The sequence below is a fragment of the Perognathus longimembris genome, chromosome 9 (genome assembly GCF_023159225.1).
Source record: "Perognathus longimembris pacificus isolate PPM17 chromosome 9, ASM2315922v1, whole genome shotgun sequence".
Lineage (NCBI taxonomy): Eukaryota > Metazoa > Chordata > Mammalia > Rodentia > Heteromyidae > Perognathus > Perognathus longimembris.
This window is the reverse complement of record NC_063169.1, coordinates 59277972-59297337: the sequence shown is the minus strand read 5'-3', so window position 1 is coordinate 59297337 and position 19366 is coordinate 59277972. Positions and strand designations below refer to the sequence as shown.

Genomic DNA, 19366 nt, shown 5'->3' with positions numbered 1-19366 from the left:
GGTTGGAACATTGCTATACTCTGTCTATATAACAAGACAAATATATTTTAAAGATGTAAGATGTGGGCCATAATTATTATTATTTTATTTATTTCTTCAGAAATTCTGGTGAGATGTTGATTTGAAAGATATTTAAGGTATTTAACCAGTTTATAGGAGATGGATATTATGAAATAAGCATTATAAACATTCATATCTTAATTTGGAAATTATTTCTGATTTTTTAAAATATAAAACATTAGTGTATCTTTGTCAAGTACTGACATACTAACCCTAGACATTTTAAAATTTAGAGCTTTTACTTATAAGCTTAATGATAAAGTAGTTTTTAAAATATGAAAGGGAAGGCATTCTATATTAAAGTGTTTGTTATTTCTACTTGGCTTTCTCCATAGTCTGTTATTGATAACTACCTCTGTTCTGTGTTCTATCATCTTCCCATTTAACAGCTTCCTACCAGACCCAAAGCCCAATGAACCTACAAGTCACATAAACTTGACATTATTGAAGCCTTTTATACAACACTTCAGAATTTATGTGAGTGATAAGGCCCTTTCCAATGGAAAGATGACACACAACAGTGGGGTAATCAAAGATAAATTATTTGCCAAGCATATTCTAAAACCAAGTTGAATACACACACAGAGGAAATAAGAACTAAAGCATGTGGCTAGAAAGATTTTTAAAGGTATTCTAAAGCCATTGAGGCTTTACCCAGTTCTCAATGAAAGAAGACATTTGCAAAGAAGTTACTTTTCAAAGAAGAATAGAAAGTATGTGCCCAGCATGAGTGGACCAGCCCTGCTAAATGAAGAGATTATGGACAAACTGAGCAGACAGAAGAAAGAGGATTTTGCAAGCAAAGTATCTATCCTACATTTGTAGAATTAGCATGAATTAAACAATCTTATCCTGATATATTAGCTGACCATCGTGGAACTTTTCCCCCCCTCGACTTCTATAAAACTAAGCAAATAAACATATGCAGTTTATGTAATTATAGCTTGAAGGCATAAAATCTATGCCGACATTCTTGGCACCACACTTATCAATTTTGATTGGGATCAAAATTCAGAGCCATAGTCCATGAAGATTATTTCTGACATCCATAATAAGCAGTAGCCTCCCAGGCTGGGTTAATTTCACGATTTACTTACACACTTCCTGTGGTAGAGCTGCTATCAGTGAGGAAAGACCCGTTAGTTCTTTCCATCTGAGCCAGTCTGAAAAATAAAAATAAGATGAGAAAATGTGGTCCCATAGAACAGGGCCAACTAGAAACACATCCACAGCTATTTGTTCAACTATGAGACCTCAGACAAAACAGGACACGTTGAGTTATATTTTTATCATCACTACCTTCAGGTCAGGTAGGCAAGTTACCTTACATCATATTGGAAATTCTCCTAAAGAACCAATTCTTCCAAGTTGGTCTCCTAGCCCCTCTAGCAGATCTCCTAACATTTGAGTGATGGTTACCTTTGCACACAAACTGAATGATGCTTTCTTGTGTTTGAAGACTCTCTATGACTTTTCCTTACCTAAGCATGAGACCAAGCCTCTTAGTACCTCCATTATTATACACTGTAGCTTCTCTTCTTCATGCTCTCAACTCTTCACCTCCCTGCCTGTGGGTCAGTAAAGAGGCCACATTCTTTCCCTGCTCAATGCTTTGCAGCAGATTTTCCCATCAGCCTCAATGTGCCTTTGTCCAAAAACTGTTAACCTTGACTTACTCCAAATGTTATTGTTTTTATAATGTTAGGCCTAGTTGGCTACAAGGACCACAGAACAGCTTGTTTTATATTTGGAGATGCTAAAAGAAACCTTGCTCATAAAACATTAGCATAAATTTAATTACAGTTTGTAATTCATATGTGCACCATCTCCTGAGAATACTTCCAATCCCTGCTTCCATTCACTGAAACTAGGTTACATTATCTAAATCCTGCCTGTACAGTGTCTGGGTTCTCATGAGCTCCGTAATCACAGCCTATTGAGATTTACAGCTCAGAATAAATAGCAATGAGCTTGGTAACGTGAAATTGCGCCATGAAAAGATGATGTCCCAGATTCCTGCAAAACTTCATTCTGTAAAGGTATGTTAACAGCATCAGATTGATACACAAATAGATCGGTTCTGGGTGGCAGTGCAGAAGGTGCCATCCATTTCTTACCTCGTAGCATATTGCTCTATTCTCGAGTGAGTGTCATCATGAAATAGTTGGGGAGACTGTGACGGGCTGTAAAAAAAAACAACAAAGCCACCATATTATGCCCAAATATTGATAGGCATGACTAGCAGGAATGTTAGTTTAGTTAAATAATGAATTTGCCATGCAAACACACCACCAGAATCGTTACCCAGAATGCAGAGGTACTACTTCAGATAAGAGTTTAGTAATCACCCCAGAGCTAGTACACCTGCTCAGAACACCCTTCTGCATGAGGGCTGCGAATACTCACTCATAGTGCTCTGGCCACATACTGATGAGTGTGATAGGACTGTAGAGAGGGGAGAGGGAGACAAAAGCCACAGAACAAACACTTTAGAGCAATTTCAGACAACGATGTGGAGGAGGGGGAGCGGGGAGGATGCTCAGTTGCTTTCCACTCGCAGGTGGCTACCCTGACATTCACCATGGGGAAATCAGAAACAACTGAAGTCATCAGATATTCTACAGAAGATGCTCTGTATCCAAGTATCCTCGGGGAGGGATAGGAGAGGCTTATGGGGAGGAGGGGGCATCTGACCCTTTTTCACACAATATTTGTTTCTAGCAGGATAGCAGGTACATTTTAGAAGAGTCTTATTTTAAAAATAAGGAGGAGAATGTTCTACAATTGTGCAAAATTATAGGATCATATAAAAGGGAGCATGCTAGAATATTCTAAGGGGAAATGCAATCATATTTTTTATTTCTTTCCTGAAAAAGAAACTTAATAAATAGGTGATGTGATCTATATATCTATACATCTGTATCTAGATAGATAGATATAGATAGATATATCTAGATATATATGTATATATATCCATACATACATAAACATATGTATGTATAGTAATGGCAGAGCTGAAGTAAAATTATATTTTTCTAAATATTTATCCATTATTTTGTGTAAAAATTCAAGCCTTGATGTACGCAAAGAAGTCAATGGAAGAGATCTATGGGGGAAAAGCTACAAGCCACAGGCCTTGCCCTGCAGCTGTACTCTAAAAGTCACTTCTCTCAGCAGGACATGTATTCTTCAAGCAGAGCTGTATCTAGCAGTTCAATCTAGAAAATGGACATCTGAACATGCGTTTCACTTGAACCACACACCTAGTCTAAGGCTGGATCACTGTGCAGGGGACAGCCCAAATATCTTGTACCCCTTAGTGGTCCCCCAGTCTCCATGAAACACCATTGAGAACAATTGTTCCAAATTCGGAACAAATACAAACCCTAACTTCTTGGGGAAGGAGCTAGGGGACACAAATGTATGCAGAAATTTAAACACACACAAAAATAATTAGTCTATTTCATTAACGTTTCCTGCAAAAGCTAATGCTGACTGAAGCAAAATGACTCTAGACTTCCTTGATTCTTTTTCTGTGGTATGTGTGTACTTAAGAAAAGGTTAATGATCTCATTACCTCCTACAGTGAAGTGCAATTGTGTGTGTGTGTGTGTCTGTGTGTGTGTGTGTGTGTGTGTGTGTGTGTAAGAAAAGAAGGAGATGGGAAGCTCTCTTATTTGATAGAAAAATTAAGCTTCACAGATGACTGTCAAAAATGGGCATGGGTCCACTCTAAGTTTCCCAGAACACATATTCTGAGCATGTACTTAATTGTACATGAGTGAAATAGACACAGAAGCAATCCAACAATGAAGTATTCTATACCACTTCTCATGAGTACTTTTTATTAGCCCAACACAAGGATACAAAGTGGGAGGTGACAGGCTTGCTCTACTTTCTACATCAGAAACTTTATAAGGGATCATTTCTGGAATTCAAGTGGACTGCACAATTTAACATAAGTGTACTTCTTAAACATTTTTTTTCATAGACCTTGAAACGACGTTGTGAAACTTGTTTGATTGGTCTCTGTGAAGTTAATTCAGCTAGCACAAAAATCAGTAAGATAGGCAGGGGCAAAAAAATTGAAGTAAAGTCTTTAAAAAAATTTAACCTTGGGGCTGGGGATATAGCCTAGTGGCAAGAGTGCCTGCCTCATATGCACGAGGCCCTAGGTTCGATTCCCCAGCACCACATATACAGAAAACGGCCAGAAGCGGCGCTGTGGCTCAAGTGGCAGAGTGCTAGCCTTGAGCGGGAAGAAGCCAGGGACAGTGCTCAGGCTCTGAGTCCAAGGCCCATGACTGGCCAAAAAAAAAAAATTTAACCTTATTTGTTATGGAAAATTTCTAAGGAGAGAAATAGATTAAAAAATCAAACATTAGGCTTCCTTGAATTCAAAACATTTTGATTTGAAGAAAAAAATTAAATGATACGGTTTCACACTTCATTCTCAAGTTAAAACAACAAGCATTGGATAGTTAGAACCTACGATGGAGTGGGGTTGAAAATAAGGTCAGGACTAGGGGTATGGCTTAGTGATACAGTACTTGCCTAGTATATGGGAGCCTTAGGTTCTACTCCTAGCACTAATGAATCAATCAGTGACAGCGATCAATAGACAATGATAAGGCCAAAGTGTGTGTTAGCCTAGACTTCATAACTCAGCTTCATTCAGCGTGGTGGGCTGAGTAGGGTGTTTTTGTTTTGTTTGTTTTTTGGCCAGTCCTGGGGCTTGGACTCAGGGCCTGAGCACTGTCCCTGGCTTCTTCTTGCTCAAGGTTAGCACTCTGCCACTTGAGCCACAGCGCCACTTCTGGCCATTTTCTGTATATGTGGTGCTGGGTAATTGAACCTAGGGCCTCATGTATACGAGGCAAGCACTCTAGCCACTAGGCCATATCCCCAGCCCTGAGTAGGATGTTTTGATGAATCTCATTCTAATATGCAAGGGCTCAACTCTATTAATTACAATTATTATATGAAATGTAGCCCAAGCCCGGTGATCTTAGCGCTTCTTTCAGTGCCTTCAATTCCCAGCAGTCCCCTGCTTACATCTCTGGATTTTGTCTTCCGCAACCCACCTGTTCCAAAGCAGTTTATTAGGGTTCCCGCACTGTTCCTCCAGAGGAACTCTCCCTGGCTCCCCACCCCTCTGGGGACACCCTGCCTTGTCCTTCGTGGTCTGGCTCCTACAGCTCCCTGCGCTCTCATTCTTCCCACTGTGCTTAGCTTCCCAGCCTCGTTTCCTGGGCCATCATACATCAGGGTCTGAAAAATGCATCATTTGCCCAGAAACTCTCCCAGTCCTCTGAACCCATCAAACACTGCGTGCGGCCTTCTTCGACTTTCAGGTGTCAGCTTAGCTGTCTGTGCCTGCCTCCAGTCCAGTGTGCCCCCATCACAATCACATTCATTCAGATCTTTAGGAAGCCATGGAACTTACCTGGGCTACCTTAAGCAATACCAGAAGTGGGGCTACTTTATTTCTTCTTTTTAAAAAAATCTTCAGGAAAACAAACTTAACATTTTAGCCAATAATAATTTCTCATGACTCTCAAAGAGCTGTTGCCAGTAAGTTTAGCTTGTCAGGTTTATTATTTTTAACAGTACATTCTCTAATTTTACTTGGTTATATTATTCCAAAAATGTTTTGGATATATACTTATAAAATTAAATGAATAAGTCTTATCATGGATATGTTTACCCCTTTCAGTAATTACTCATTTGCTCATAAATCCTTTTCATGCATGTACATATAATTACTGGTCAGAGAATAAAACATTGCAATTTGCAAGGATGAAGGAAAAAAGAGGCCAAAGAAAACTGCAATCAGCCCCATAAACAACTTCAAGCCCTTTACCACTTCATTGGCTTTTCACTAATGCCCTCCTCCCACAAATAGGAGAATAAGCAAAATCAATTTTTTTACTACCTACCCACACAAGTTGTTATACCAGAAGATTAAATGTGGCTGTACTAGAAAGGATTCAGCAGAAAAATGAACCACAACAAATCCAGACTTCCAGTTAGGATTCTAAAATGAAGAAAACCCACCCACCATATCCAATGACCTATAGATCCATAAATCTTTTCCAATAGGGATCTTTTGTCATCTGACTCAACCCCTACCCTTTTTTCCTATTTCCTTTCCTTTCTCTTCCCCTTCTCTTTCTTTCCCTCTTGCTCCCCCCGCCCTCCCACCCCCTCACTGCCCTTCACTTTCTCTCTACTTCCTCTTTTTTTAAGACAGTCTCCCTATGTGACCAGTCTGGACGTTACTTACATGGCCCAGGCTGGACTACACATTCAACTTTCCTGTCTCAGCCTAGTGCTGGGGATACAGGCATGTGCCACAAAGCCTATACTTTCTCCTTTCTTTCTCCTGTTTCCCTGTCAATGAAAATGTAAGCAGGTAAGGCCCTACACCTTATTCCTCAAAATCAGAGCATGCATTTTCTGGCATTTTTTCTCTGTTAATTTTTTTTTTTTTCTGTGAAAGAGTCACTCAGAGACGAATACTCGATGCCAATGACTATTTTGATATCAAGAGGCAAACTAATAAAAGTGTTTAAAAAAAGCATCAAATGTTAGTCTCTCTGCGTGGTTCACAGGAACCATGCAGATATTTGGGACACAAGGAGTGAAGGTTTATCAAAGAGTGCATAAGCACATTGCTCAGTTCAAACTTATCAAATCATCTCATAAATGAAAGCATACGTCTATGCTCCAAATAGCCAGCCCAAAGGTTAATTGGCTAGGATACAAGTAGAAGTAATGATTTTTCATAAAGTGTTCAGCACATTTAGACTATGTTTTGGGTACTAAAACAAATAATAATTAGCATACAACCTTTTAAGGAAAAGGCAAAGCCTGGGAATGTGGCTTAGCAGTAAAGTGCTTGCCTAGCATTCATGAAGCCCTGGGTTCGATTCCTCTGCACCACATAAACAGAAAAAGCCAGAAGTGGCATTGTGGCTCAAGTGGTAGAGTGCTAGCCTTCAGCAAAAGGAAGCCAGGGACAGTGCTCAGTACTTGAGTTCAAGCCCCAGGACTGGGAAAGTAAGATAGAAATACAGAAAGGGAAGGAAGGAAGGAAGGAAAAGGAAAGGAGAGAGGCAAAAGCATATTCACAAAACAAATGGATCAACCACTTGACTTTCTTAACAGTATTTAAACAGCTCTCCTTAAAGTAAGATCAGTTTCATAAAATCTGCTGCAAAGTATATACTGCAGAAACAATCAGGAAAGCATAGTACATAGTCTGATGTCAACAAGTTATTGAAAAGGTTGAAATACTTCTTATGTCCTAATTGTGTGTGCATGTGTATATATCTATATCTGTATTTATATCTATAGCTATATCTATTCATGTAAAAGAGAAATACACATAATGTCTATATGAAAGCAACTAGGCCAAATCATCTATGTTGCTATGTTGACATCTATAAAGTATGGATCATCAGAACAAATGAGATCATTACTATTTTCTCATTATTTTTCACACACAAAATAAAATGAACTATGAATTTTGAAAGTTAAAGTTTTACTTGGCAAAAATTTTCACTCAATCTATACTCATATACTGCAATTTTCTCTATTCATGAAATAGAAAATTTCAAGCTTTATGCTCACTTGAGGGGGTTTTCTTCTGCCAAAACTATATTGTTCTCTAACTGCCACCCTGGGGACAAGTAGCAATACCAGCTCATTTTCTCCTCAGTTAGCCCAGGAGAATGGTCTTGGCAGGCATACTGATGCTGTATTTCACGTGTGTGTGCGCACGTGGGCATATACACACCAGTACAGATGCTTGACCTCGGGACCTCACATTTTTGCTTAGCTCCTTTGTTCCATCTCGTACTCTACCACATCTCCATTTCCAGTTTTTTGCAGGTTAATTGGAGATAAAAAAATCTCTTGGTTTTGTTCCTAGCCTGGCTTGCAACCACACATCTCAGATTTTAGCCTTCTGAGTAGCTAGGATTACAGGTGTGAGCCACTGGCATCTGGTACCTGGCTGATGTTATGCATTCATTATCTTGTTTGTTTATTTTGTTTTACTTTTATTATTTGTTCATTTATTTTATTTATTCATTCGTTTACTTTTAAGGAAGGGTCTTTACAAACCTTATGCTAACCTCAAATTCACTGTATTGCACAGGCTGGCATCCAAGTCACAGTCCTTCTGCCTCAACCTCCCCAGCGCTGGGATTACACCTGTGCATTACCATGACCGCTGAGCCTGATCATTTCAGTACTGATTCAAAGCCTTAAAACAAGCTACTTTGATCTTTATATATATTTGTAACAGAGTTTCTTCCTCGCAGTTCTGGCTCATTTAAAACGTTGTTTTTCATTTCAAGCTACAGATGATTATTTTTTTGTTAGCTTTATCATCGTATAGTAATTTTGTTATCATAAGTGAAGTCAAGCAGGCCCCAAGAAACACAGGATCCGTTTTACCCTCCAACATGGAAGCTGGATTTAGCTGACAAACCAAAAGTAAAAAGGTTGGGTGGTATACAAGTGTATACAAGTGTATTAACTAAAATATAATGGTTGCAAGAGAACGCTCAAGTAGTGTAATGCCTTAGAAAGCCAAATCAAAGTTCAGCAAAATAAAACACCAGGAAGCAGATCCTGGAAAGATGTAGGGTAGGGTCAAGGGGAAAGGAATTAACAAGTGAATAGAAGAGGGGTTAAATGCACACAAGCTTCCAAGGTGCATTCTACAAAAATTAAGAAGAGGGAAGGGAGGGGTGAGGAGTGGAGGGACAGGTGAGAATCTTGAAAAGGGTGAGACTGGTCAAAATGTGTCATATTCATGAACTGCTTTGCTAAATGGCAACTCCTTTGTACAACCACTTAAAGATAATTTTTAAAAATGTTTAAAAGAGTAATGATAAAAATAATATAATATATTGGAAACCTAAAAAACTTTCATTTACTTGTGTTAACTCTAAAGTACCCTTTAAAGAAAATTTGTGTGTTTCGTGTTATATAGGAACGGATTTAACTTTTCTTCTTTCCAATTTAAAAAGAAAGGGAAGGACTGTGAGATTTTGATGAGATTTTATCACAGATTATATATTTGAAGCGAAACATTAAGTAGCAATACATTTATGTTCAAAAGACATAAAACGTATTGCAGGAAATACTACAATGCACCTAAAATAGAATGGGGAATTGGTAAAGAAAAGAGCATATCATACTCCAGTTGCATTGAAGTATAGTTTGCTTCCATTTTTAAATTTTTATTATTAAGTAGTTGCACAAGGGGTTACAATTCCATAAATCAGGTTATGAGTATAATACCTCTCCACCCCACCCCCCGCCCTGCCCAGTGCTCGGGGCCTTTGTCTCCCCTGGATTAAAGTACTTTTAAAAGGAAAAAGATGAACCACACCAAGAGAAGACCAATGTAGAAACATTCAAGGTTAAGCCTGGACTTTTAGTTGTGACACTATCAAAAGTAAATAATAAAAACTCATGGCTGAAAGACTAATTTTATATTTAATTAACCTCTTCTAAAATGAACATTTTATCTGGGACACAAATCTTTTGTTGGTATTAAATGATCTAATGATCTGGTTTTGGTGTTGCTAATTTTTACAAAGAAGAGCCATGGGTAGGGCAGGGTAGTATATGCCTGTAATCCCAGCTGTGTTGTAGGAGGACTGAAGTCTGAGGCAGGCTTTATCAAAAGCACACAATAGTACCTGAAAAATAAAGGCAAAAGGACAGGAACATGCCTCAAGGGGTACAGCCTCTGCCTAGCAAGTGCAAGGCCCTCACTAAAAGTGCCACCTAGAGGGAAAGAATATCATACATAAGCGCTGGCAGAAGACTTAATATTAAATTGAACTCACGTCTCTAAGTTGTCTCCTTCAAGAACGGTCTGGACAGGCAAGTAACCAAGCCGAGGATGTTTGGCAAAGTATTTCTTTGACCTGAACTTGTTCTTCAGCACCTTGGTGAAGTCTCGTACATCTTCCCCAGATGTTGTCTGCAAGGGTAAGAGGTAACAGTTTTCATTAAAGTAGAAGGACTAAGTATCTGCGCTAAAATCAGAGCAGGTGCGAGTCCATGTACTTAGATGCCAGTCTGCGAGGGTGGTTTACCGCATTCTGTGCAATACTATACAACAAATACCATGAAAACACATAGCAATGGGGACTCGTCACCAAATATATCCACTGGGGAGATTATTGTTTTTATTTCCTGGTGAAAATAAGGCACAGTGAGTTCATTTCCTCAATTATTTCCAAGCTTGAGTAAAGAAGGAAGTTTAGCTTTGGAAATGGCACCGGCTGAGACCTATCTTGAATGATTTGCTGTGAAGTACATAGTGGCAACAAGATAAGCTGCTCTGGGGACTGTTTAACGAAGGTGAGGGACGAGGACAGCAGACTGCACATGCTGGCGCTCCACGTGCACGCTAGTGTACATGAGCCAGCTTGCACCCTACACTGGAAAAGGAGAATAGAAAGAAAGAAAGAGGGAGAGAGAGAGGAAGAAGAGAGAAAGGAAGAGAGAGAAGGAAGAAGGAAAGAAGGAAAGGAAGGGAAGGGAAGGGAGGAAAGAAGAGAAGAGGAGGGAGGGAGGGAAGAAGGGAGGGAGGGAGGAAGGGAGGGAGGGAAGGAGGAAGGAAGGAAGGAAGGAAGGAAGGAAGGAAGGAAGGAAGGAAGGAAGGAAGGAAGGAAGGAAGGAAGGAAGGAAGGAAGGACGGAAGGAAGGAAGGAAGGGCCAAGAGAGAACGAGCAGAATAGCACTGGGGCTCTCTGCCTTGGAACAAATCCTGTCTTTGTCCTTTCCCAGTCATGTAGACATAGAATTAATTATCTATCTTGGACTAGAGTGTCAATGGTGATTGACAACGTTATTGCTTCCTTAGACATTTCTGGATGATTTGTTTTCATAATCATTTAGCTTGGGACATGCTGAAATTATGACAAATTTGAGTTTGTGGTAGCTTCTCCTTATCTTTTCCCACAAATAGTTCTTGCTCCAATGTTCCATTTATCACCAATTTTAGTCTTTCTTTGCAACACAGATACCAACTTTTAGTCCTGCTGAAGATATATTTAAAGACTCATTACAAAACTGAATTAGCACATTGATGGTCCACCTTCTAGTTTGTGCCTAGCCTACCACTGAATAAGTCCCAGTATTATATCTTTCTAAATATTTTTCTACAGTTACAGCCAGAGTGATATATATATATATTCATTTCCTCTGCTGTGGGCTCTTGTTCTCCATTCTCTCTCTTTTCCTCCATGGCAAGAATGCTTAAGACTAACTTGTTTTAGTAAATGGAAACTTTAAGGTGTGTATGACACTTTAATTTTTATTTGCATTTCCTTTATGGCTGAGGAGGTTGAACATTCTTCATATATTTATTAGCCATTCATATTTCTCCTTCTGAGAACTGTCTGCTTGCCATTAATTACTTGTTCTATTGCTAATTTATTTAACTCTTTGTGTATCCTAGATATTAATCCATTATTTGTTGAACTGGTGGAAAATATTTTCTCCTATTTCATAGAGTATTTCTTAGTTCTGGTAATTGTTTGTTTTGCTTGCCAAAACTTCTTAATTTGATGTAGTTCCATATGTCCTTTCTTGCTTACTTTACTAGCTAGGGTGTCTTAATCAGAAAAGAATTACCGGGGCTGGGAATATGGCCTAGTGGCAAGAGTGCTTGCCTCCTACACATGAAGCTCTGGGTTCGATTCCTCAGCACCACATATATGGAAAATGGCCAGAAGGGGCGCTGTGGCTCAGGTGGCAGAGTGCTAGCCTTGAGCGGGAAGAAGCCAGGAAAGGTGCTCAGGCCCTGAGTCCAAGGCCCAGGACTGGCAAAAAAAAAAAAAAAAAAGAAAAGAATTACCTATACTTTTATCTCCCTATGTCTTCCTATGATAGTTTCAAAGCCCAGAGTCTTACATTCATTTGCTCCGTTTGAAGATGGAGTTGGTACACGGTACGGGATAGGGGTCTACTTTCAGCCTTCCTTTCAGCCTTCTGCACGTAGATAACCAGTTTTCTTTGTCAACCTGCAGAGTTGAGCTACTTTCTATCTGCTCCCTTTCCATCTAAATACATTTGTTCCTAATAAACAGTAGGGGAAACTTTTCATTTGCTCCAGCTTGCTAAATAAGAAAAGAGGTATGAATAAGCCCAAGCTATTTATAATCTAAGCTTTATCAACTGTCAAATTATTCAAACAAGTATGTCCAGTACAGACAGCCCCTGATATCATTAAATCTTGTCATTAGATTCACAGTGTTAAGCACTCTTCTGGATAGCTGAAAATAAACCATAATCACCTGAAGTTATCGGGATATGGATCATCCAAAGTGTGAACCAGATGTGCTAGTGAAAAGCTACTCATGAAATTCTCAAGGCAGCTCTGGAGGAATAGCACCACTATGAAAGACGGTGGTTTTTAGACATTAAGATCTTTACTGCACAGGATAGGAACAATGAACAGGAGAAAGATGAGGGCAAACAAGGAGTGTTCAGACAAGGAATATGTAAGACTGGGAATTAAACCAAGCAAATGACATTCACCCTTCTGTACTGAGTACCACACTACAGATAGCTAAGCTCATATATGTATCTTTATTATCTTCTGCAGAGGGAAAAATGGAAATACTTTCTATATTAGAAATGCAAAGAAGATTCTGTGTAAGGATAAGTATTTTATGTATGACCTTATCATTTTTCTGTTTGTTCTTAGGACATAGTTAATAAGAGTTACTAAATGAAGCAATGTACTCTAGGTTTTACTTGGACCACCTCTAAACCTGGCATGGCAAGGTTTTTATCTATTAGGCCAGTGGTTTTCAAACTTGGTTTCTATTTTAGGTTGTCAAAAAGACCAGAAGCACAAAGAATCAAGACCCTTACTTGGTCTGCCTCCATCAGGGTTATTAGTGGACTTTAGCATATTCACAGAGTAGTGTAACTATCATCACTGTCTAATTACAGAACAAATTGATCAGCGGTTGAACAACAAACTCCATGTCCAATACATAGCTCTTAATACTGGCCCAGCATTAATCTATGTTTTCAATGAATTTGTTTGCTTCTAAAATGTTCATGGACATAAATTTGCATTGCATGTGTACTTTGATGACTGGCTTCTTCAACTGATCATAATGTTCTCCTAGCTTATCTACAGTTAGTTTAAGTCTAATTCTCTATCATGTGTTCTTTATTCAAACATATTTAAGAGATAGAAGGCCAAAGCAATACCAACCATCAACCCCCCCAATCTTCCTCTACCTCTCCTCTACCACAACTAATATCTACCTAGTTACTCAAAAAATTATAGCAGATACTGAAACTGAATTGATTCCAATAATGTTTATATGAATCTATTCTTCATTAAGTGCATACAGAAAGAGAACATTTTTATCTCAACATCTTTTACATTGAAGGGAAAAAAACTACCACCTAAACATGTTATCTAAAGAGCATTAATTCTTCAGTGCTACAAAGTTTATGAAATATTAAAAGAAAATGTGGAAAGTAACTCATCCCTCAGTAACCAGGGATTACATTCAGCTTAGAAGGATGTAATTCTTTAGATGGAATAGGGCCAAGAAAATGACTTAAGCCTACTTTTGCACCAAGAGTGTTAAAATATTTATACACAATTGGTTTAATTTGCTACCTAATGCTAGGTCCTAATAATTTTCTATTTCAGAGTGTTAATGCAATGGTTTTGTTTTTAAAAAAAGAAAACAGAAAAAGAGGACCACCCACTGACCATAATGAATATAATCAAATTCAAATCTATCTTACATTAGATATAATACTTCGTTCACATTTTTTAAAGCAGGTAACTAATGCAATTATGATGGGAAGGGGAAATGGAAAGGAACACATTAGCACACAAATGACTCAACAGTTAAATGGCACAAAATGTGTCATGAAGGACCAAATTATTTCCTTATGGGAAAGATGGACTCAGGAGAGTCTGTGAGTTCCCTTACTCAAAGCAGGGAAGGTAGGGACCTGGACCTTACAAATTATTGCCCTTCAATCTAACCATTGTGGTTTGTAAGGAGATTACCCTCAGGTTTTCTGAGAAACTCGTCAGGAGTATTTAAATTTTGACTCCAATTATTCCTTGAGAACATGTATGGACATTTTTATATTTTCAAGTTTGCTTGAGTCTGTATAGCTACATCTAAGTGCATGGATAGTGCACGCCATGTTCCATATTTCAAACTATTATGCTTCGCTTAAATGCTGACACCTCATAGAGCCTCAAACATGTGGAAGGGGGCAGAAAGGCCTTTTTTTCTCATTCACATGAATGACAAACAAAAGGGAGACTAAGGTTCAGAGTAATCTAGAATTCAGAAATACTAACTACCACAGTATTTGCAACCAAGTAGGCTCTTAAATAAAGTACTTTAAGAGGACGTCAGCTCCAAAGACTCCTTATACTGATGTCACAAAGCCACAGAGGAGCAACTTGTAAGCAACTATTTACAATGATGCAAAAACACCTCAAAGGCAAAACACACCATTCTTAATTGCTAATGATTTAAACAAAGTATAAAGAACTTAAAGTAAAACAAATAAAACTACACATGTTTTTCATCTCCCAAGGGTTATTTTGTTCAATTTATAACCTAGAATGATGGTGTTATCTATTTCCTTAAGACATTACTCCTAAAAGTAGATTTTTAACTACTAAGCACCAACATGAATAAATGATATACAGAAAAGCACAAGGAAGTCCAAATATATAAATCAAGGTTCTATCAAAATCAACACAATCATTTGGCATATGAATAGAATATTAAAACATTATTATTTGGAATAGACATAAGTGCCAAAACCATTGTTAAACAGCACCCTGATTAACAAGGTTTATTTCTTAAATACAGAAGTCAATAGTGTATACACACAAACACACTTCTAAGTAGGACATTCCATTATCCTAAAGCTTATTTTAAGAACATTCTAAGTATATATTTTTTTCTTTTGGTAGGGCTTTGAACTCAGGGGCCTCACAATTCCTCAGCTTGCTTGCTCAGCTAGTGCTCTACCACTTGAGTCAGGCCTCCAGTCCTGCTTTTTTGCTCATTCATTGGAGATGAACTCTCACACTTTTCTGTCCAGGGCTGGTTTTAAGCCACAACCATACAGGTTCAGGTCTCGTGAATAGCTAGGATTACAGGCATGAGCCATTGGCACCTGGCCAATCTCAGTAGTTATCTTCGGAGGAGGTAACAAACAGTACAAGAAATGTATCCAATGCCTAACGTATGAAACTGTAACATCTCTGTACATCAGTTTGACAATAAAAATTAAAAAAGATAAATTTCAAAACAACTTCTCAGTTTTCACATGTTACATCAATTTCAACAAGCTGAAAATCGCAGACATTTGAATTCCCTAAATGGGACAACATCAGTAAGAAAAGCTCAGACCGGCTAGGGGTATGGCCTAGTGGCAAGAGTGCTTGTCTCGTATACATGAGGCCCTGGGTTCAATTCCCCAGCACCACATATACAGAAAACGGCCAGAAGTGGCACTGTGGCTCAAGTGGCAGAGTGCTAGCCTTGAGCAAAAAGAAGCCAGGGACAGTGCTCAGGCCCTGAGTCCAAGGCCCAGGACTGGCAAAAAAAAAAAAAAAAAAGAAAAGCTCAGACCCTTAGAAGTCCTAATGGAAAAATATGACACACACACACAAAATAAAATGAACATTAAAAGAATCACCAGGCGGCCAAGAACCAGTAGGTAATAAGTCATCCAAAGTAAGATGGATTTTTCTCCAAACCTTACCTTAAAACCTAATGACACAATCTAAATGTACTAGATTTACTGAAAAAAACAATGTAGACAGCTGAAAAACCAGTCTAGGATGCTGAGGCCAGAGAAATGGTAATGGCGCTGTGTTTTATGCATATTGGCCAATATCCCAAAATCACATCTAAAGATGCAAGGCTGCCAAAAACAAACTACACCAACTCAACCAAGAATGAATCAGCGTTTTCTTATAGCTGATTTTCGTAGCATTAGCTACGAAACTGTTCTAGCTTTTAGGCTCCTTGTTTTCTTGTTTTGTATAGTTGCCAATGACAGATCCTTCATAACTAAAAGACAACTTAGCTTCTAACTTCAAGATTCTATTTTTCAGTAGGATATGAGGATTCTACCAGTTTCCAAAAATATAAAAAATGAGAAATTTTGGATTATTTCTAATGAATTAGTAAGAGCCACAGAATATGTTCAAACATCTTGCTTTATGAACAACATGCATTTGCTAAAAATTAAATCTTGCTCTAAGTGAACGATTTCCCACAGAGATGATTTTTCCTGTCCTCCCTTCTTCCCACCGAAATTTAAGACTAACAGTGAAAAACAGTTCTGATCAAAGCTTAGACGCAAATCAGGAAAGATGATAATGACTCCACCTGAGAATTAAAATACTAGAAGTAGCTGACTTTGCTAATCCAGCCAATGAAATGTTGTAAATAGTCTATTCTTTCACCCTCACCTACCATGTCTTTTACATGACCTTTCCATTTTAGCTAACGTTTTCAGGTCCCGGCATCACACTTCACTGCCATGAATTCTTTTCTTTTGCATATCGCCTTACATCTTGTTCACAAATGCTACTTTCAATCTCATTCTATCATGGAATTCTGATGATGAGCGTATGGCAATATCCATCTTCCCTCACCATCTGTATCGTTAGTAGCTGCACAATCTTCCATAACAGTAGTTACAACTGAGAAATGTACCATGAAGTAGTGATTATGTCACAAAGAATGGCTTAATGTTGTTAGGACACAAAGCGTTAGTTGTTGCAAGTATATGTTCCTGATGAAGTGGCTGAGTATATCCCCATTCTGTGTTTTCTTTCTCCATCTCATCTAGTTTGTCATGTCATATCTCCTACCACTCAATAACATGGCTCCAATGCCCTTACCAGATGTGGCCTTTGATCTTAGATTTCCCAGCTTCCAAAACCAGGAGACAAATACACATCTAAAGTTCATAAATGACTCAATCAGCTGTTATAACAGCAGTAAATAAACTAAGGCATCCATGAAGACCTAAGACATAAAGCAGAAAGAACCTGAACAAACAGCCCTAAATTCTCCCCTAGTTTATTACCATACCTCTTGAGTTCAATCCTGCCTCTCCATCACTGGCAGAAAATACACTGTCTTCTCTGTTTCTTTGGGTCTTCATTGCATTGTGGAAGTTTTTATGTTAGTACAACGTACATGAAATAAATCTGTGTGCTCTTCTCTTGTTGGTCTGCCTCTGTTAGAAGCCTCAGCTCTGATTCTAAGATAGGGAGAAAGATTCTTTTTGCTGCTGTTTTCCTTCCTTTCACACCATTTGCCCTTAGCATCGTCTGTTAAATCCACGATGCTTTCACATTCCTCTCTTATGTACACCACCATCCACTGCTAAGGTGTGTCATTTTCAGTGATGCAGTGATGAATTCTGAAATAGCTATCCCAACTCAAAAGCCTTCCAGGTCTCACTTTAGGCATGGCTATACCTCAGGCCACAACAACTCTCAAACTATCTTTCAGTTCACAATCTCTACATTGTCAAAGCCTTTGGCTGGCTGTAATTTTCTCAGCCTTCCTTCCCCCTCTTTAATGTGAACAAATTTTTTCTTTCTCCCATCATTTTGATCTCTAGCCCTTTGGCCTCTTGAGGATTTCTTCTACTTGGGGACAGCCACATCAACCTCAGTTCCATTAATACTTGTGAATTTTCCCCTTCTTTGGCCTTTAACTAAATTTACCATCTTTTAATTCCAAAGCTGCTGAGCAAAGATGGAGCCACAAACTACAAATCTGTGCCAATTAACCTCAGTTGCACTCTGACGATGTAGCAATCTTTACTCATCTCATGGTGACTCACGATTGACCCTAAGCAATTCCAAATATTTCCCATTCCTCTTAGAGTTTAACCTCATCCACTTCCTCCTCACTGTCAGCAAGAACTCTTATAAATAAATCATGCTGAATCCATCTTTCTCAGTGTAACATAAAGAGGGATTACCATCCCTGATAGAACCATTATGAAAAACAGCCTGGAAGTTCTTTTAAATATTAAAATCTGAGCTGTCAAATGATCTAGCAAATTCTACTCTGGGTAGACATCCAAAAGAAATCACATTGCACTCTCAAAGATTTATTTGTATACCTCCCCTCCATTTTCACTGCAGCACTATTCATAATAGCCAAGATATGGACTCAGTCTAAGCATCTGGTAATCAGGCTGTTCTGGGCTCTAAGTAATTCCGTCTTACAGAATAGTAGCTCTCAGGCTGTGCCCTGCCCCACATGACTCCATTTTATACGACAGCAATTTGTTCCATTTTGAGTGCAGATGCTGAGGCACAGAGACTCTACTTCTTTTTTGTGCAAGTAAACAACCACCATCTGTCCAGCATACACCATGGGGAAGACTGATAAATAATTTATTTCTGCAAATGGAAGATGACCACCTATGAACTCTGCAAATTAAATCAAGAGCATATGGACACGTGGATGTGGTAACCCCTTATCCCCCAAATCAGACCCATGAACTTATGGAACACACCAGACCCAGGAATCATGGAGCCAAAAGCAAATCAAAGGAAGGACAAGAATGGATACTTTAACACTAAGATGTTCAGTATTCAAGGCATCAACTCATCATACCATTTGTAAGGTGTAATGTATGGCCTGAGAGTTAATATTAGCAATTAACGATTGAAATAAAAGAAACTGCAAATTGGCTCAGGTCTATCAAGGAAAATCAGTAGTCCTCTGCAAATTAAAGCCAACAAGATTGACAGAGTGTGTGGATTTATTGATATTCAATGAGTTGTGACATGTGGAAAGACACAGCCATCCCTCTCCATTTCTGATTTAGCTTGCTCAAGACAGTATTCTACAAAAGTTACAAGAAAAAAAATGGCCATTTATTCCATAAGCTTAATATTCCAAAAATGCTACGAAACCTCATTTAATTTCTCCACATAAAGGGATTTTCTCTCCATTGTGTTCTCTCTGTATCTCTGGTCCCCATGGAAATGCCGATGCTATGGTTTATTGGATGGAAACATAATCACCAGTGAAATGCTGTGAAGGGGTGGGATGTTAAGGAGAAGATTAGATGATGAGAGCTGGTGAGCAAGGAAAGGACCCTGACCTGATTGAGTTTGGTGCCCTTCTCTCTTTTGCATACTCTAACTCTCTTTGCTCTTTCCCCTCCACCCTGGGATGATGAACAAGAAGGCCCTTAACCTTGGGCTTCCCAG

At 38.7% G+C, this 19366-nt stretch overlaps 1 protein-coding gene across 11 annotated transcripts in view; it reads right to left on the bottom strand.

The window, feature by feature from the left end:
- Positions 1–19366, bottom strand: part of Utrn (utrophin) — a 431942-nt gene that overhangs the window by 22935 nt on the left and 389641 nt on the right. For 9 of the 11 annotated variants that reach the window (XM_048354234.1, XM_048354228.1, XM_048354231.1 and 6 more), the window contains 4 exons: positions 9933–10069; positions 2467–2505; positions 2178–2243; positions 1158–1223 (listed from right to left, as the gene is read on the bottom strand). In XM_048354234.1, the coding sequence (XP_048210191.1) occupies positions 1158–1223; positions 2178–2243; positions 2467–2505; positions 9933–10069 (308 nt within the window). The remainder of the gene's footprint in view (positions 1–1157; positions 1224–2177; positions 2244–2466; positions 2506–9932; positions 10070–19366) is intronic. The other 2 variants (XM_048354235.1, XM_048354232.1) reach the window with 1 other exon arrangement.